Genomic DNA, 20,798 nt, shown 5'->3' with positions numbered 1-20,798 from the left:
ATGAGTGAATGGATGGATGGATGGATGGGTGAGTGAGTGAGTGAGTGAGTGAGTGAGTGAGTGAGTGAGTGAGTGAGTGAGTGAGTGAATGAATGGGTGGGTGGATGGAAAGGTGAATGAATGAATGGGTGGATGGATAAGTGAATGGATGAGTGAGTGAGTGAGTGAGTGAGTGAATGAATGGGTGGGTAGATGGATGGATGGATGGGTGAATGGATGGATGGATGAGTGAATGGGTGGGTGGATGAATGAGTGAATGAATGAATGGATGGATGGATGAGTGAATGAATGGGTGGGTGGATGGATGAGTGAATGAATGAGTGAATGGATGGATGGATGAGTGAATGAATGGGTGAGTGAGTGAGTGAGTGAGTGAGTGAGTGAGTGAATGAATGGGTGGGTGGATGGATGAGTGAGTGAATGAATGGATGGATGAGTGAATGAATGGATGAGTGAATGGGTGAGAGAATGGATGGATGGATGAGTGAATGAATGGATGGATGAGTGAATGGATGAATGAATGTATGAATGAAAAAGGCTAATAGTTACATGAATGGATGGATGGATGAATGAATGGATGGATGGATGAATGAATGGATGGGTGGATGAATGAATGGATGGGTGGATGGATAAGATCAGTGGATGAATGAATGAATGAATGAATGAATGAAAAAGGCAAATGGATGCATGAATGAATGGATGAATGTATGATTGAAAAAGGCTAATGGATGCATGAATGTATGAATGAATGTATGAATGAATGGATGGATGAATGGATGGGTGGGTGGATGGATAAGATCAGTGGATGAATGAATGTATGGATGAATGGATAAACAGTAAAACATAAATGAATGGATGTACTGAAAAACAGAGGGGTGAAAGGTCAAACCTTTCCTTGTTATGCTACTCAGTGACATTTCTTCATAAGTTCAGTGCATGTCATCAATCAAACGTTTATTTAAAAAAGGATTTTCATTCATAAAACAATAAACATTTAGACATGAAACCAGAAACTGAACCACCAGCTGGACTTCAGCCGTCCTAAGCCTCTGGGTTTACCTGTCGACATGTCGGTAAACGGCCCCTGGAAGCAGATCCTGTATCCCTTCATGAGCAGCTGCAGAGAAAAACAAAAGGGAAATAAATACAAAAATGTCTGTAAAACCTGCAGCTGTTCTCACAGTCGGGGACGTGAGTAACTTTAACCTTCAGACATCGTTCAGCGGTGGCGTGACAGAGCCGCCCGCACCTCCATTAGATCACAGAGTGCGTTCCTGAACTCCTCACCTGTGTGAAGGGTTACAGCTAAAACACTTCTGAGCTTATCCTGCAAATTAAAGCCGAAACTCTTCGCTCAAGGTTTAAAATGAAGCCTCTGCACCTTGTTCACTTTTTGCTCCTACGGTAAAGCTGTAAATTTAGGGATGAGTCAAAGTGCCGCCTTCACAGAGGTAATATCACGCTGAAAGCGCCCAGAGAGGAAAAAACCACTAACCTGAGACCAGGAGCGCTGCGTTTTATTGCACTCTGGGTCCACAGGGGTTGCTGGGAAATGGGGAGGAAAGCGCGTTTCCTTGAAGCAGCTTAAATCACATTAACGCCTCATTCACGTTGGAAGCGTTTGAAAGATAAAATGCAGAAGGAGAAAGTCTCACACCTGTCTGCGTGTTGGTATTGATCGTTACCTGGAGGTGTTTGGTGACACAGAAAATTGTTTCTGCTACTGATCTTTAATTTAGACAACAGCTTATGTCCTCCAGGAGGAGTTAAAGGTTCCTTCTATGTTTATGAGACGACAAACGTTTTCATATTAAACTTGCAGTATGTAGCTTAATAATCTAATATTTTTAATTTTCATATTTGGTGAAACTGTCTCTATGTTGTGACAGTTTGGTATGAAATATTCCTAATCAGTAAAATTTTTTTTTAGCTTGTTTGCTTTCGTCCAGTGTGAGCTAGAAACAACCAATCAGAGCCAGGAGGCAGGCCTTAGCGCTGTCAGTCACACTGTGTGTGGTTCCCTGTTATGAATGCTAAGGCTAGTTAGCACAGCCACCAATGACAGCAAATAAACCGTAACAGTTTTCCTGTTACAGTTAGTTGTTTTTCCACCATTAGCACATTTAGCAGCACGTTCATGAGATTGATTGACAGCGCTATGACCTGTCTACTGGCTCTGATTGGTTGGTTTTGGTTGGGAGTGGTTTATTATTGCAATAGTAGCTCACAGAGGAGATTGAGGAGCATGATTTTTTTTCACAGATTATCCGTTTCATACCAAACTATTATGACACGGGGACGGTTTTATCACATATGTAAAAAAATAATTAAAATAAAATAATTATTTTAAAATAAATATATTTTTTGTTGTAGAAGTTAAGCCCTGCAGTTTTAATGCATTTTAATGGGATGTTTGGGGCTCTATGAAATCTGTTTTATTATTTTCCAAATTCTCTTAAATTTTTTCGCCAAATTACATTTATTGTATTGTTTATCATTTATTGTGATAAATTTCCCATGATAAAAGTTATGATTATTGTTGTCACAATAAATTCCAATTAATGATGTTTAAAAACCTCCAAAACTGTCTGTATTGTCAGGTTTGATAGTTTTACTATTTTCTTCAGCATGTGCTCAATAAAAACATCAATAAATTTGATGCTAAACCACAGATATCTGCATTGATCGGTCGATCATTAATCACAATGGTTTGGCATAATATCGTGATAAACATTAAGTCCATATCGCCCAGTCCAATAATATCCAGGTGAAACACCTTGCAGCTTGTTGCTGCAAGGTGACAAAATGCTAACAGTGTCATTGTTGTGAAAACGTTAGAAAACCTCTCCATCTGCATTCTGGCTGCAGACTCCCCGTCTCACCGGTCCGGGTGACAAATGGTGAAAATAAAAAGCATAATGCGTCAGTCACCGTCAAAGCGCTGCCGTTTGATTTGAGCCAATTATAATAAGCCTGAAATTACAAGCTAATTGAATTAGGGGGAGTATTTCTAAGGGAGGAAAACGGCCAACGTGACATCCTAGCCATTTCTAATTTTCCCCCCTCAGCGCCGACTTTACACAGAGAGGAAAAAACACAATTAGCTTTTCACAACAGGGTGTGAGCAAAGCGGCTGGTGCAACAGGATGAAACAAGTGCAGCTTGTGATCGGGACATTTGATCGTTCTTTGTGGTCAAAAGACGAGGACCTGAACTCTTCAGCCTCTAATGACTGTTTTGATTTGAGGTGATAATATGAAGAGTGGCTGCAGCCTGCTTACCTTGAGAGGGCGGGGCATTGAACAGAGGGGGAAAATAATGCCAGACAAGAAATGGAGGGTAATGAGAGTTGATATTTCTCCTCTATGTTTTTGCCTGACAGCGCTGCTGCCATTCGCAGCATCTTAATATTAGAGCTTTTGGAGTCCAGTAATCCAAGATGGATACAGCCGGTTGGAGATTTGAGAGGGAATTATGAGTGCACCAGCTCTCTTATTAGCAAAATGACAAAAATCCTCAGACAGAGGAGCTAATAGTAGCTTGTCTCTCTCAACCACTCTGCCCTTCTATCAGTGTTTTGCCTCGCATCTGTAATATTTTCTGAGCTAAATACAATTTACAACATGCCCTTAACGCTAAAACATGTAATTATGCATCACAGAATGACAAGTAGCAGATTGTAGGAGCGACAAAGCAGAAGGTCACAGAAACGCCACTGAGGGGGAGGTTTTGATATTACATTTCAAAAGTCACTTATGTAAGAAAATGCTTTAATGCAGAGGAAGGTCGACTGTTTGGTTTAATGTAGAAGGACTGCGAGTGACGAGGCTGAACAGATAATTCTGCAAAAAATAAAAATAAAATCCTAAATAGTGAAAAAAGATCAATACAAGCAGCATTGGCAGCCGTCGCAGCTCAGCCACCCGTCCACTAGGTGGCGCGTATGATGAATCTCCCAAATCGCCGTCAGCCCGGTAACGAGTAAAAGGTTGAGAACCAGTAGGACTTCTGTTAAAAGGGGGCGGGGCTAAAGTCATGTGACCATTTGAATGATCGGCTGAAATGTGTGGCATTTAGAGCCAAACGTGGCAACGGCGTGACCTTTGCCCTCGCCATGGCCTCCACCGAAAACTCTTTAATGCAAGTGAGACCAACTTGTTATCTGACACAAGATCATCTTGATTAGGTCAAAGGCGTCAGAGATGCAGCTTTCCAAGAAAAAAAAAAGTCACTTCGTGTTTTGAGGGGGTGGGGCTTAGATGACATCAGCATACGACCACAAAGGATCGTCAGGCGTCCAACCTGCATCACTCATGCCAAGTTTGGTGCAACTCGGTGCTTGAATGTGAAAGTTTTAGCTTGGCCAGGCCCCCTAAGCACACTCAAAAACTCACAATTTTTATAACTTTTAATCTCCCATTCCCTAACTGCATAATAACCACAAATGAAGCCGATATGTCGAAATCCCTAGGAGGAGTTTGTTAAAGTTTGCGGTGTGTAAACATGAAAAATGGCCAAAATTTACCTTTTGACACAAAATGGCTGCCTCTCTGCATATTTTAGGGCATGCCTCCAAGAGGCTTTTTTTTCTTGATTTGGGGGTATTTACCTATGTACCAAATTTCAGATCTCTACAGTATACAGCTTGTCCTAACTCACCTTAGGGGGCGCTGTAGAGCAGTTTGGCCACACCCACTTTCATTTCCATTAAAATCGCTTAATTTCACACAGTTTAGGCAGTTTGTCGAGTTTAGGGCCCCAAATTCTAAGAACTCAGGTGAAAACAATAATAGAAAGAAAATAAACAAAGTATGCTAAAATTACTCACATTACTGTCCCCTGCGGTGCGGGCTCTTAACGGCCCCTGGTGGTTCGGTCCGTTCACCACATCGCCTCTCACTTCAAACGAATGCTGAAGAAAAGAAAAATAGCTTGTGAACACAAACCTCCAAGTCTAAAATAATTTTAAAAATCCTTATAAATTGGTCTAATAAATAACCAAATCCTTTATTCTGTCCAGCACAAAACAAAAGTAAATAAATTATTCTGTCGTTTCCCCGTGGTCAGCCATGCGTATAGACTCTCTGCCCATTCTTCATTTTGGCAGAATTAGTTTTTTAACGTAGTGTTTGTTTCCCCAAACAGCATTTGATGCATGAAAATAGTTTCAAATTGATGGTGATTCTGAACAAGGCCTGGCAAAGAGATTACACAGAACAAGTTGCTGTGATCTCTAAAATTAATGGACGCTAAATAATTTATGGGCTACCGCTGCAGAGCGCATGCAGAGATTCATCATGGCGCTCTAATTCAACTCAGACATCTGTATGGCTGCCCGTCACTGAGCACCGCGCCGGGAAGCTCACCTCTTCCAACAGTTTCTTTTCCTTGAAGCATTCAGAAATCCCTGCAGGAAATATGCAAAAAACAAAAACAAAAAAACATGCAGTTACTCTCTAAGGTGTCAAACTTGAGGTCTGAGGGCCAAATCAGGCCCGTCGTAGCTTTCCATGTGGCCCTGTAGACTCTAGATCAGTGGTCCCCAACACCCGGTCCGTGGACCAATTGGTACCGGGCTGCGCAAGAAATAATTAAATATTTACGTTTTATGTATTATTTGAGTCTGGAGGATCTTTTATTTTGAAATTTCTTTAACCGGATTCTCTCGGTTACTTGAGCGCCAACACTGAGCCCACAAGCAGCGAAATGAGTAAGAAACAGATCAGATGTCTTTGGAAAGTTTCTTTGCAAAGGGGAAAAGGCCAAGAGAAGAGACAGGAGGATGGATTTATCCCGGACCGGTAGGCGAGTCCCACATTACAAGCCGCTCTGCGTAACATGCGGCGACCGGCTGCTAATGAGGCAATGAAGCTTCCAACTGCTTCGCCACTTAGAGACCAAGCAGGCTGTGGATATGAGCAACACTTCGGGTGTCATTGTCTCCCATCCCTCCCAGATGGGACCGTCTCGTTGCAGAGAAACAAGCTCAGGGCTCCCGTTAGTCATTATCGTGAGTTAAAATTATCACGAAAGTAAAATGCTTGTTTTTGTGGCGCATCTGTATCTTATTTTGAAGGGATATGTAAACATTACCATAGCGACCAGAGTCAGGGCGTTTGGGCAGTGGTCGAGAGGAGACGAGTAGAGCTTGTGAGTCTTAAGTCTGGTTTAGATGGCAAGATTTAAGGATTGTCGGCCGATTCTCCAAACCTCTGTGACCAGACAGCTGATAAAAGTACAACAGGTTCGATCAGTTCGTGTCTCCAGCCACATGGCAGGAGCAACAAACCACACGAACCGATTCCAGTCACAAACATCGCGGTTCCAGAAGAAAATCCACAAAACCCCCAACATAGCGGGAATTTAGAATAACCAAACACGGATGATGATGTAGAAACAATAGTGACAGTTTGTGGAGTCATTTTAAGAGATAAAAGAAACAAAAAGAAAAGGCGGTGGATAAAAGACAGCGGGAGCAGCCGCTCTATTTGCTGCACTATGATTTGGAGTTTGTGTTTTTGTTTGTGTTTATGTTTTTTCATGGCTAATACTTTTAACTGAATAAACATAAACATATATAATAATGATCTTTACATATAATAATAAACATTTCCACATATCATCTCTGATATCCACCGGACTCACAGTTGATATGTCAGCTGTTTGGGATTCCCCTCTGTTCTGACGTCACCGCGCTTTCTGATTGGCTACCTGTCACATTCAGCAGGTCGTACTCTCGTTCCCAGTCAGGGTAAACCCCACAGGCTGCGATAAAAAGGCCAAGACAACCCAAATTGGGCATATTCAGGATTTAGCGGGATACCAACATGCAGAAGCCTTATCTGACGGTTCAATGCCCCCCTGTCTACCCCCCTCTGGGGCCGCAGCAAAATTTTCCAAGTCTTGACCAGTCCGTAGTAATAAAAAGGTTGGGGACCACTGCTCTAGATAGCTTAGTTTTATTTCATTGTGACCTTTTGTCTGAGTTAGTTTTAATTAATCTAGAGCGTTTGCTAATTTCTTAGTTATATAGCAGTACTCATTTTTCACTCATTGTATTGTGATTATGTTGGGTGGAAAACCAGATTTAAGCTTTTGGAACTGCGATTGAGGGCCGCCTAGAGTCATTCCAAGGACTAAAAATGGCCCCCGTGCCACACTTTGAACACCCCTGCGTTACAGTATTTATCCTAAACTCGTATTTGCTGCAGCTGTACAATAAGAGGTAAATCTCACTTACACTGGAAGCTGACGACCCATTTCCGACCCGCGATGCCAAGGAAGTATTTCAGTGTCCGTTCGCAGACCAGCTGATCATCTGTCAGAGAAAAATACAAACAATAAATTATGTTTAAAAGATGTTAGAAACAGTACATATATAATGTGTGGCTGTTTTAAATCTGTTATAACTGAGGAGTATCTGTGTTATTCATTTAGGGCTTTTATACAAATAATTTTGGTAAGTAGGTGACAGCATCCAGATTTAGTTTCTTAAAGTGACGGTGCTCTAATTCAGAGAAAAACAATCAGCATCTAATCAACCTTTCTCTCGCCCAGAAGCTCATTTAATGCAGAACATTTTCCATTTGTTTTCCTTAAAATGTTTCTGTGGAAGCAAACCAGCTAGACGTTATTATCACACGCGCTGGTTTCTTCTTGTAATGACAATAATTTATGGAAATATACGTAAACTGTACAGATTTTCTTCTATATGTAAACATTCCAGCTCGTTTGTTGTCAAACTGAGCCAATACAGAAAAATGATAAATATAGAAGTTTGACTTGTTCTCCACCGACTGATAAGACAAAAAATGTTATATTATATGTGTTAATCTAAATACAAATCATTATTTCCATATTGTATCCAGTGCTATATTAAAAAAATTAATCCAAGCTGTTATAAAAAAGTTAATTAATCCTAAAAAAAAAAAAGCAACCTGTGAGCAGAACTGTTGCATCCAACAAAGTATTTTTCCAGGAATGTATTTAAATAAAACATCTTTTGCTTTTGCCAAATCAAATATCTGGTGACAAAACATTAATCTAAGATTGTTTGTGTGATGGTTCGTATTCCAAGCAAGTGCTAAGAGCATGTGGATGATGACGCCATAAAAAAATACACATGTTGAATTATTTAAAGCTCCTCTGTTACAGTGGGAGTCCTGCAGCTACTTCCAAACATTTAGCTATAATCATAAACAAACCTAAAACTCCCTCGTTTTGTGATAGCTGCCATTAAAAAAGGCTTAGTGCTTTGGAGAGGGAAAACCTTGAAATTAAAAATAATCCATCAAAGAGGGCAATTAGCAACAAGCAAATGAAGGCAGCAGTGTGTGTGGGCCAAAGAGAAAGCTTTTTCTTAAGAGTCTTTTGGAAAAAAACGTGGCAATAAAAGAACAAAGAGAGAAATTAACTATTCACAATTAAAATGTCTGAATGGGAATATAAAAAAGTAAAAGCACCAAAGAAAGCCATGGATTTCTTTACTGTGTATTTAAGGAACGTTGAAAACTTTACAGAAATGAATTAATTCAGATATTTCAGAGATATAATGTGCGTACCTGTGCGCATTATGACATGCGTCACCTCTGGTGTCACCCGGGAAACGACGAGACCGCCGACTCTCTTGGCAAACTTTTTCACCATTATCTATAATCAACAACATATCGCATCAGTTTGATCAGTTCAGCACCACATCCTACATAAAACAAAACACCTGAAAGAGCAAACAACCTGCTCGTTTGGGCCCAATCCGGACGACACCAGAACAAGTTTAGCTGTAGATTTTTCTTTCGGAGGGCTGTTGTTTTCTTTGTCTTCTTGGCAATCTGGAGGTGAATCACAAGTTTTTGCCTTTTTGGCTGCAGAAAGTGAATTAGGGGCCTTTGTGTCTTTTACAGTTGATTCAGCATGAGTCGAATCTTGAACAGCTGTGAAAAGAGAAGAAAAGAAAAGAAAAAAGAAAAGTAGGGAGAAGAAAAGAGATAATCACTATGCTTAAGGCTGAAATGATTAATGGTGATTAATCAATTATTGAATTAACCGTTTAGTGACAATTAAACATTAGTCAATGCTTAATCAATTACTAACTTAGTGTTTGATTAATCGTTAATTGGAGTATGTAGACAATAAAGGATGTATTTTGCATTTAAATCATAAAAAAAAAATTGTCTGCAAACATGTTTTACCCAGAACTTTGGAAGAGTTTTAGTTTCACCTGGTTCAAATTCTGTAAAAGAAAATCTCTTATTCAGCACCTTTTGCTATGGAGTTATTAATAAAAAAATAAATAATAATAATAACCACCAGATCAACTAATATAGTCCTACACTATATTAAAGTTAAATCAAGAAGCTGCAGCCGATTCTTTTGCTACAAATGACCAAGTGTTCATAAAATCATTAAAAAAAAGCATTTAAAAAAATGCTTTTACTGTATTTTAGTCCATTTATTTATTTAAAAATGAGTTATTTGCTTATTTGCATAATTTCCTTCTATTTCTAATATTGTATAAAAAGTCTTAAGTGGATAAATAAAAACTCTGCAGATTTTCTTTTATCTGATTAATCGATTACTAAAATAATTGTTAATTTGTTGTCCTAGATATAATTTTGAAAATATGTCTTTAAAAACACATAAATGCATCTTTGTTCGCTCTAGCAAACCCAACTGCAACGATCAGTTAGTTCAGCTGAACCAGTTCATTCCTAACATTTAAAGAAATAGAGAAAAGCCAAAGAGCAGACACAAACAAATTCTAGCAAATAGAGGTGAATCTAAGGTAATTGAAAAACTCCTCTACACATATTAAACTCTACACAGTTACACAAACAGCCTTACCGGGTCCTGGAAAGCCACCACGCTCTGCCACCTTATCATCAGATGCTTTGGTTTCTGCATCTAAAATACCCTTCCTGTAAAAGAGAAAAAACTCGTTTATTTAAAACAATAAATAATCCCACAGAAACTTGCAGCTTACATCAGCAACATGAAAACCTCTGCTGTCAGTTCGAAACCTTGTCTTTATACATTTGTAGAGCCTCAGCTAAAAAAATAACAACTTGGGGAAAGTTTTTTTCCTCCCCTGGATGCTGGACCGTCATGTTCACAGACTGATGACGCAGCAGTGGGGGGTTAAAATGAATGCAGTGAAAACAAAACTGAAAATTCTGAATATAATGTAAAGGGCAGCCAGCAGAGTTTATAAAATAAAATGTGACAATTTATCCGCCGTAACATAAAGACGAATGAACAGAGTAAAACTGCATATCTTATTACAAAATTCAACATCCAAGTCAGATTCTTGGTATTATTTGGTCTCAAAACGGTTGAAAAAAAACAATAATGGATTACAGATTATATTCTGAAAAGTTGGCTTTTTTTTTTTATTAAAAAAAGAATTTGATTCATAAAGTTTGGCCAAAAATTTCACTGTAATTTATTATGCGCCAAAATTAAAACTGTTAAGACTATGCTGGCATTAGAATTGGAGAAGCTAGTGGCTAGCATTCCTAGGATAATCACTCAGTATATTAGGTAAGCTGCATTGACAGGTGTTCCTTTTACATAATTTACTGTTATTCAATATTACAAATGCATAATATTATTGTAAAGCTGGTAAACACCTTGCCAAAGCTAACTGAATTAACCACTGTTAGCTCTTTTCCCTTCTCTTTTTTACCAGTAGATGGCGCAGTGTCACAGTAACACATAAGCTCAATATTTATAAAAATTTATTCATTTAATAATTAAAATTCTTCTTGTAATTGTAATGATTTCTGCTCATTTTCTTGCTGCGTTTCTTTTTTCATGAAATGTCATTTATTATGCAATTTTTGCCTTTTCTACTTAGTTTTTCATGTTAAATTGCAAATTTTTGAATCTGTTATTTTAAATAGATTAACAAAAAATCATGCAGTGCCTTTTTTTAAACTTAAAATCTTTTTCCACCTACCAAATGAAAAGCCATATAATTAGGATTAGAATTACGTTAATTTGTAATATTACATAAAGATATAAAACATTAAAACTGTAAAATATCTCGACTATACGCTGCGTTTTCGCTTTTTGTTCTCTTGACACTATAAATATTTTCTCAATTCCTTAAATTTTAACAAAAAATTACTGTAAAAAGTTGTGAAGTTGTAATATAGTAAAAATAATAAATCACTTTGAATGAAAACTTCAGTGAATAACATGCAGAAACATCCAACAGAAACCAGACTAAGTAGAAAATTGTAACTCCTACTGCTGTACAATTTTTAACTTGATTAGCAATTTCCCTAAAATCAGAAGTGAATTACAATTGCAATGTTGAATCAGACCTTAACAAAGACTTAACACAGAATATAATAACGCCTCCTCTTAGAAATCAGATGAAGACTAGCTATTCTCTGATTAAAATTGGTGGAAAAAAAGACAATTGGCAGCAACCCTACATTTAAATTAACTGAATAAAAATAAAACTTCTTCCAGTTTCCTCACAGCGCTCCTCCAATATGACTTCATTTTCGAAGCCTCATAATAAAGCCAGAGCCTTCCATTTTTCCAAACTCCCTCTTGCCTGCATTTAGACGCTTCAAGGCGAGAAGCTGGAGGAACGCACTCAGGCGGTGGAGATAAATTACTGTGGCAACACAACTTTCCGTCTAAGTGCTTCAGATGACATAAGAGGCTGTCAGTAATGACTTTTTTTTTTATTCTCAGAGTATAAGCACATTCAGGGTTCATTAGGGAGATAATCAGTCTGTCCTTTCAAGACACATCACCCTGTGAGAACAAGGAAACGCACTAACTTCTTCATCGAGATGCGGCATCAAGACCAATTACAAGCCACATGGCTCAGTTATTGTTCTGCTCATTATTACCACACTGTAATGCGACAACATCTGACATCTGTTAACAATAATATAACGATCCAAGGAGAGAAATGAGACAGTACTGAACTAATTTACTTACATTTGACAACAGCTTGAAGTTGATTATTGCCTCCAATAAGGCAGGAGTCTGTTTAGCAGGTCAATCAACCAAACTAAAAAATGGCTGTCTCTTATTATTTCTCACACAAATGATGATAATTATTCTTCTTGTGGACATTTTGAAATAAATTTGCTCAGTAACGATGGAAAAATGCAAGGATTACAGGGAAATATGGAGGCTTGAGGTGTTACTCATATCTGCACTGCAAAAAAAACAAAATCTTACCAAGTACATTGATCTAGTTTCTAGTGCAAAAAGACAAAACTTAAAAGTAATGTTTTAGCAAGATATAGAGGCTTGTTTTAAGTGAATAATTCCTTAATATTGATGGCAAAAGTACTAGTTCGTTTGGCAGATTATTTCACATATAACAAGACATTTTCCCACGTTATAAGTAAATTCATCTGCCAGTAGAACTAGTATTTTTTCATCATATAAGGAATCAATAAGGAATTATTTACTTAAAATAAGCTCCTATATATTGCTGAAAAGTTTCTTTTAAAGTTAGTTTGTCTCATTTCAAGTGTAATAAGATAGAAACTAGACCAAAAATACTGTTTTCAGTAAATATCCTTATATTTTCTGAGTTTATTGGGTTTAAACAAATCTCATCATTAATTTACAAACACGTTTTCTTACACGGCTAAACGGGGAGCAGAAAGAAGGAAAAAAATCGTACGCAATAGTTCCCGATTATTGAGTCAGCCTGCGGCGTTACCTAGCAACCACAGCCCAGCCCAGCCTGTTGCCTAGCAACTCAAATGGAACTCCAGTACATTAGGCCACTTAGTTCAGTGTTTTTCAACCACTGTTCCGCGGCACACTAGTGTGCCGTGAGTGATCATCAGGTGTGCCGTGGAAATTATTCAATTTCACCTATGGTACCGTATTTTCCGGACTATAAGCTGCTACTTTTTTCCTAAACTTTGAACCATGCGGATTGTAGCCCGGTGAGGCTTTTCTGTGTATTTTTCTTCAACCACCAGGGGGCTCTCTAGCAGGAAGTGAATCATTAGAAGTCAAAATTGTAAATCAAAGAAGAACGCGTTAATTTTCATTTATTAAAAGCACATGCTAGCAGCAGGCACGACGGAGAAATGTTTTCAAACTCATATGATGCAGCTTTTAAGTTGGGGCTGTCGATCTGCCACTACAGGAGGGAAATAAAGCCGCTGCACTTAAGCTTGGTGTGAACGAAACCATGGTTAGTAGTGGCTAGCGGCGTAGTCATGTAATTTTCCTACCACTAGATGGCAGTAGGTACAGAGCATTTTACATTAAAACAAGAGAATTAGTGATGCATGAATGTTACAGGTAGCGGTGAGAGCATTGAATCTAGCAAGACTGTGACGACAGTGATGGAAAAGACAGTGAAGCTCAGCAGTAGTTAGAAAGAACATGGGTCCATTTCCCACAACATATCTGGGTGAATTGAGCGTCTCAAGCCTGGCTACTATAAAAACTGAAACCAGAGAGAGACTGAGAGCTGTTGAGGTTGGTGGTGTGCCTCGAGATTTTTTCAATTAAAACAGTGCACCTTGGCTCAAAAAAGGTTGAAAAACACTGACTTAGTTTACTCACTCTAAGCTCCATTTTGTTGTTATAATAATCAATAGATTAATAGATAACTAAATTTTGCTTTAGTTCATGTTTGGTTTTAATATTTGAAGAATTTCCTTCTTTTTATTTGTCACCAGCTCCAAATATAAACAGAAAATCTGCTGCTTTGTTTTAACAGCAGAGCTTTATTTTCTATCAATAAAAAATCTCACCTGTCTGAACTCTGGACTTGATCCTGGCCACCCAGTTCAGGGCCTAGAACGACATTTGACACAATAAAATTCAATAAAGTCCCAAAGCTTCCCCCACAAAACTTGCTATCCTTGGTGGTTGGGTGGCAGGGCAGCCATTCATCCAACGGCCCGTCATGATTTTGAGTTAAAAAATGTTTAAAGTTGACAGGAAATTTGAAATATCACTTGATACTTAAGTGTTACTCAAAGATTGAAAGATTGATACCTGAACACCAACTATAAAATCTTAAAAAATGCAAACATTTTAACAAGACTTAAATAAATAAGCATTTCTTAGCCTGGTGGGGGCAAATGTAAAGCCTGGAGGCCTGCCAGGCTTGTCATACACTGGGGGAAACCCTGAAGCCCATTACAAAATTAAAAGCTAGTTTGGGAATGAAGCGAAGCAGACGATTTTTAAACTTCTGTAAATATTAGACTGAATTTAAATGTCAAGGCAAAACTTTTAATTCAGTATGTGTTGGCTAATAACTTATTAAAATTACCTTCCTGATTGCTTTCTCAACTAAATGTCAACAAGAGACAAAACCTTTATTTTTAATTAAGTAGTTTGTGTTATTATCAGAAAAAATGTAAGTTTGTGACATTTCCCCACATTTCCAGCTCACCCCTGTCTTCACAGCCCTGATTGGTTCCTGCAGCAGGACTGCCTTCTTTCTCCTGAAGCACCTCTGACACGAGAGCCATCAGCTTCTCCAGCCTCACCAGCTCCTTCTGCATTTCTATCTTTTGCTACAGGAAGAGCAGAAAAAAAGAAAAGCTTTATCTCTAAATTGCATTTTATTGTATTTCAGGAGGGACTGAGGGTGGAAAACAGCTGCAATGCAACACTTCCTACAAAATGAGGCAATTCAAACTGCCTTCAATTCACAGAACTGCAAATATTACCTTCAGCGTTTAATACTACGACAGAATACCGCTGCTATTCTTTTTATTATTTGGGCTTAAGGTGCAAATTTATTGATTATGTAGGCAGACAAAATGAGAAATCTAATGTAAAACTCTGAGTTTTCATCTCTGAGAAACTGAGCAATCTCTGAGTTGAATGAGATGAAAGTCTGAGCAGTAGAAGATGGATGAGGTAAGAAAACAAAACAGAAAAAAAAATCATCTTCTCGGCAACATTTCCTCCAATGTAAATGAAATGTAATTTAGAAAACCTGCTGAGGGGGGATTTTTTCACTGAGCAAGGCAGTCTGTCAGCCAGGAACCGACATGAAAATGTAATTGCTGCCCCCTATGGGCCGTGAGGCGAAGGTGCATCTCAACAAACGCCGAACAAGCAAAAAAAGATCCTGATGTTTGAGTTAATGGAACAAAAAATCAAAAACTCGATTTCTTTATCTTTCTTATTTTGACTGATGAGAAAGAGGCAGAAAAAAATAAACTGCGTTCACCTGAGTAACAAGAACTTCGCTTGAGAATTGTGACGATTCAAAGGAAACGCCGACGCAGTTTTCAGGGGCGTCACCTGCAGAAAGGAAATAGTCAAGCTTTTATAAACAATTCTTAGTCATGTTTTACAAAGTTATGACACTGATTTGAGCCAACTCAGATTTCTCTAATATAAGAACAATAATTATCAATATTTTAGGTGAAAAATAAAACAATTTTTCCATAAAAAAATCTGTGGGTCTCATTGCGGAAAGTCTAAAGATGGAGTCTATAAATAACAGCAAATAAAAATAATTAAAGCATCTCATTAAAAAGACAGATTATGAATCTTATTTGATTTTTTTCACCATACCGCACCAGATTTTTCTCTACTAGAAGTTCAAATAAATAACAGTTGTGTCATATTTGTTACCTGAGAAAAGCCTTAATTTAACATAAAGTGCCATGTTGTTAAACTTCGTATTGTAAAAATGTATAATATGTTGACTTGCAGTTGCCATCAAAATCAAAATTAGAAAGTTATAAAATTACGAGATTAAAGTTGTATTACAAAGAATAGAGTTGAAATATTATGATGATCAAATTGTATTACTACAAGAATAAAATCAGTATTATGAGAACAGTGTATGATGATGATGTATGATAAGCCTGGCGGGCCACCAGGCTTATCATACTGGATGAATGTCTGTCCTAGCATCCAACTGCCGGGCTTAGCAAGTTTTCTGGGGGAAACCTTGGAAGAATAAAGTTTAAGTAACAGGACAATAAAATCATAATATTGCAAAAATAAAGTTTAAATAATAGAATAATAAAGTCAGAATTTTATTACTTTTTCTTATAATGACTATTCTCATAAAATTATGACTTCATTCTTGTACGAATTTATTCTCGCACTTATTAGTAGGACCCTAGCGCTGTCGTAGTTCAGAGTGGTTTGATTCGGTTTCACCTCCAGTTTTGATACTTATATTTGACGGAAAGCAAACAAACAATAAATAAAATTGTTGACTTTATTTATTGCCGTCAATAAATAAAGTCAACTACTATGGATCTACTCACATTCCTCAGGTGTGCCGAACAAGTCGACGGATGCCTGGCTGGAGTCGAGCTGATCTGGGGTCAGACTTCCAGCTGGACGACCCAGCGGTTCCTCATCGACTCCCTCCAATCTGATGGCTTCGCTGATTTCTCCCTGATGTTTAATCTCAGCTTGAGGACAATCTGATGTTCCCAAGATCTGAGCCAAAGTCGGTAACTCCTCTTTAGATGAGCTGCTGGACTCGGATGAATACTCCAGCCTCTGAGTCTTCCTCTTCTTCTTCTTCTTCTTGTTGGTCTGGATGGAGGATTGAGTGCTGACTTCTCCGCTGCCGTTGGCTTCCTTGACCTCTTGGGCTGGGGTTAAAGAAGATTCTCCAACAAAAATTGTCTCAGTTTTGTTCTCTGAAGGACATTTTGAAATGCCGCCTGGGATCTCCGTCAGGTTGTAGTCGCTCTGGGAAGCCGTTTCTGCTTCCTGCTCAACACCTGTGAAGCGGAGGCCAGAGTCCACAACCTGAGGGACGACAGAGAGAGGACTGTCTCTGTCACGCTTTGCCACTTTGTTTGGACTGAGACCGCTGCTGACGCTGCTCCTGGATGGACAGTTCCCAGTAGGGTTGGAGGCGTCCAGTAGAGCTTGATCTGGTTTTCTAATCTTACTGGGCGAGTTGGAAGGGGAAATCACGTCACTACAAGTCGATTTTAAAGCCTGGTTTATATTTTCTGATATTTCAGAGCTTGAACAGTTATGTTGGCTCCCTTCAGTGTTTTCTACATCCAAACCGCGACTTCTCTTTGCGTTGGGGTCCCCAAGAAGGAAAGATTTCCGTTTGGCAGCTTTGAAGCTTTGGAGAAGTTGCTCTGTGTCCAGCTCGCTGTCGTTCTTGCCATCCTCGTACTCTTCAACGTTAGCAAATGTTTCCTGCTGAGAGCCAGGTGGGTGATTATTCTCCTGCTTCTCACCTTCAAGCGTCGGACCGACAATGGATGGATCGGTTGGACTTGTGGAGTTCGGGACCACAGAGACGATACACTCAGGTTTAGCTAGCGTTAGCGCTTCGGGTATCTCTGCTTCAGCTTGCATTGAAGACATTCCTCCCCTCTTTCCTACACTTTCTATCACGCTGATATCCTCCTCAGAAACACATCCGTTTCTTTTAGCTTCCTTCGTAAGGTTTCCATTTTTAGATGGAGTAGCATCCATTGTTTTATCAGATTGCTTTTTAGCGACTTTGTCTGTTTTAGTTGCAGTAGCTTCAGAGGTTGTTTTCTTGTGACTTCCCTGAACCTCGTCAACAAAAAGCTGAAGCCTTCTGCTTCTTCTGGCGCTCTTCATGACTGGAGTCGTCTGTTCCTCACTGCTGGGATAAGTCTCTATTTGAACTTCGACTTCTTTAACTCTTTCACTGGGTTTAGGACTTGCTTCCCTATCCTGAACTTCGACCAACACAAGAGGTTTTGCCACCTTAGTTGGTTTCTTTCTGCTTAACTTAGAATTTTTTTCTTTCCGACAATCGCTTTTCTCGTTGGTACCTTTTGATTTCAGCTGATTTTCGTCTTGTAAATCGCCATCAGGCTGTTGCAGACTTTTGCGAGTCCTTCTCGTTGGTGGTGTAGTTTCCGGTTGTACGATATCAGCAACAGGAACCTCGTGTTCCCCCTGATATTTGTCGCTTTCTTTCTGGTTCAACTCCTCCACAGTTTCATCAAGCTTTTCCTCGACTGCCATCTGTTCCGGTTCTTTAAAAAAGTCACAGCCGGTGTCATTTTCTACTATTTGTTGCTCTTCACAAAGACGGGCGTTGTTGTTCTTCAGCTTTGAAGATCTATTACAAGTTTCTATTTCTTTAGCTATTAGTGGTTCTGTAACTTTGTTTCCTCTTCGCTTGTAGATGATGCCAAAAACCTGCTCTTCAAGGGCTTTGCCGCGACGTTCTCTCTTAGGATTCGATTCGACGTTTTTCGGCTCAACGACCAGCGTTGATGTAGACGAACTGCTATCCGATTCGTCTTCACTGTGGAGGGGTTTCTCTAGTTCCAGCTCTTCTTCGGCTGGAACTTTGAGGAGCCACTCTGCGACTTTCTCCAAACTTTTCTTCTTTTTCTGCTCAAGAATCTTGTTGTGCTCCAAATCCTTTTTCTGTTTCTTTCTAGAGGACTTTTGGACATCCTGTTGACCAGGTTCCTCTTGAGTTGAATCTAAATAGTCAGAGGACTTCTCCGGTTTCCGCTTCTGCCTTTTGTTTTTAGACGCATCCGTTGTGTTTTTCCCAACATTTGCCGTTTCTGACTCTAAGTTATCTGACATTTTCTTGTCAGATGTTGGTGGGACGTCACCCAGGCCACTATCCAGACCTTCGTTTTCTGCTGTTATAGACGCAGAATCTTCAAGTCCCATGAGCTGAGCAAACCCATTCTGAGCTATAAAAGGCAAGGCAGACACTTACTCAGTATTGAGTATTCAATCTACAACAGAAATTCATTCCTAGACAAGTGACAAACTAAGGTTTTAAGTAGGAATGAACCGATGTGAAAGTTTGGGCCAATAGCAATACCAAATTTTGCTGAAGGATAAATTGCCCCAGAAGTTATATTATTGTTTTGAGACCATAATGAACATTTAACACAAGACATTTTAGATATCCAAAATAAACAAAATAACAGAAACAACAAATAAAATGTGTTATGAAGTCTCTGTAAACACAATTATAATAAAAAAAAAGGGGCTAATTAAGGTCAAAACATCAAACTGAAGAAAGAGAAAAGTAATAAACCATGTAAATAGAAATTACTGGGTTTATTTTAATTAATCAAGCCATTAATTGATTTGTTTTGCTTATTGCAACAGGCCTAGAGATAACACAATTATAATATCTACCGTGATTGATAGGTGATCAGTATCAGTAGAAAGTACGTTTGATAGAAATTTTATAATTTCACAGGACTCCAGAACCCCACTGCATTATGGGGGATGTAGGCAGAGAAAGGCGAAGGTTTGTGGAATTTAGCAAATAGAAAAAAAAATCTAATTCTGACCTAAAACAAAAGAAGTTTAGTCTGATTTAACTTCAGACAGAGATAAAAAAAAAGGTTTATTTATCTATTTATTATGTAAACTTCTCATCCCAACTGAGGAAAATACCCTGATATTTATTATAGGCGTTATAAAATATATCTCAAAACTAATGTGGCAGATTTGATGCAGTTAAGTTGAATAAATGCATGAGAAGTTTTACCTGCTACAGTTGAGGAGCTGGACTGTGGAGAATCATTTTGGTGTTCAGTTCCCTTATTGTCCTGTTCAAATCCAGATGCATCTCCAAATGATAAATCACAAGCATGTTTACTTGTTTCTGTATTTCTGATACCAAAAGGAGAAAAAAACAGATGTTAGCTGAACATCTCAATAGAAACCTTATTGTTTAATTTCTGTTGATCCTACTTAGTGTTCTTTCTTTGCTGTGGCAGTCCAGTGAAGTCTTAAAATACAAAGAAATTACACTGTAATGTAAATTCATTCAAATAAATCTTATTATTTCCAGTTAATTAGTTTGTGATCTCACAGTTTGTGCAGGTGTCGTGTTCATATGCTTGTATCATCTCCTGAAGTCCTGCAACAAGTCTCTGGAACCCAGGGCTCTCCTGCAGGCTCCTAATGAATAACATGGCAAGTTATAATAACAACAGACTTTTAGTGACTGTGGTGAATTTTTCAGTTTTTCAGCTTATTGACCTCTTTGTTATCTTGAATTTACACACTGGGCAGTTGGCTCTGTTCTGTTTGGAGTTGTCCAAAAGCTTTGTAATACAAAATCTGCCAAAGAAGAAAGTTTCAGACCATAAATAAACAAAATTATGAGTCTTTAAACAAATAAAAGCATGTTAAAGGTTTCCTACTTGCAAAACTGGTGATCACATTTAGTAGAAACCGGTGCAGACATTAAATCCAGGCTGAAGGCAAAAAATGACACAAACTAAATGACATCTGGAGGAACTTTTTTTAATCATAAATATAATTATTGCTGCTCTGAGAAATACTCACCAAATGGGACATTGAAGAGTTTCCCAGAGGACTGAGATTCCCTTTCTGACATCTGTGGCCTTTGGGGTCGCCATGGTGATTTTAAAAGGCTGCAAATAACAAAAAAAAAATCCCGCTACCATTAAGGCAAGACGGTAAACTGTAACAAATACGGCTGTTCGCAGGTGAAAAAAAGATTTTTCAGCTTTGAAAATATTAAATAAATGATTGGCTATCATCTCCTTTATATTGAAGAAAGTATTTTACAAATTACTTCTATAAACTGATGCACAGTTATCATCTCGTTTTATGCAGATAATACAGGTAAATTCTTCAAACTGATAACAGCTCATAATCTTTTCTTTAGTATTATGACAATCCCACACTGTGCCTTTGAAAAACACCTAGTGGGCAGTAAAGTTATGCAACTTTTGTGAACTTTGTTCAATGTGGATGTCTATTGTTCCCAGCAGATATGTAAAGTGATGAGTTAGGCTAGTGTATGTATTAAAAATCTTAACTACAGCTAATTAGGTTTAGCACAGAGT

General features: G+C 38.4%; 1 protein-coding gene across 1 annotated transcript in view; it reads right to left on the bottom strand.

The window, feature by feature from the left end:
* The window catches only part of LOC103153387 (BRCA1 DNA repair associated), a 30,317-nt gene that overhangs the window by 7,266 nt on the left and 2,253 nt on the right, over positions 1-20,798 (bottom strand). The window contains exons 2-18 of the mRNA XM_016661905.1: positions 20,272-20,360; positions 20,127-20,180; positions 19,963-20,043; positions 19,793-19,881; positions 19,672-19,708; positions 19,466-19,590; positions 16,248-18,650; positions 15,191-15,264; positions 14,402-14,525; positions 13,752-13,794; positions 9,841-9,914; positions 8,734-8,930; positions 8,562-8,649; positions 7,241-7,318; positions 5,367-5,407; positions 4,829-4,912; positions 1,060-1,117 (exon numbers count right to left, since the gene is read on the bottom strand). Coding sequence (XP_016517391.1) covers positions 1,060-1,117; positions 4,829-4,912; positions 5,367-5,407; positions 7,241-7,318; positions 8,562-8,649; positions 8,734-8,930; positions 9,841-9,914; positions 13,752-13,794; positions 14,402-14,525; positions 15,191-15,264; positions 16,248-18,650; positions 19,466-19,590; positions 19,672-19,708; positions 19,793-19,881; positions 19,963-20,043; positions 20,127-20,180; positions 20,272-20,345 — 3,724 coding nt within the window. The 5' untranslated portion in view covers positions 20,346-20,360. The remainder of the gene's footprint in view (positions 1-1,059; positions 1,118-4,828; positions 4,913-5,366; positions 5,408-7,240; positions 7,319-8,561; positions 8,650-8,733; positions 8,931-9,840; positions 9,915-13,751; positions 13,795-14,401; positions 14,526-15,190; positions 15,265-16,247; positions 18,651-19,465; positions 19,591-19,671; positions 19,709-19,792; positions 19,882-19,962; positions 20,044-20,126; positions 20,181-20,271; positions 20,361-20,798) is intronic.

Source organism: Poecilia formosa, unplaced genomic scaffold, assembly GCF_000485575.1.
Source record: "Poecilia formosa unplaced genomic scaffold, Poecilia_formosa-5.1.2 Scaffold348, whole genome shotgun sequence".
Classification (NCBI taxonomy): domain Eukaryota; kingdom Metazoa; phylum Chordata; class Actinopteri; order Cyprinodontiformes; family Poeciliidae; genus Poecilia; species Poecilia formosa.
The sequence above is the reverse complement of the archived record's forward strand: the minus strand, read 5'-3'. Positions and strand labels throughout refer to the sequence as shown.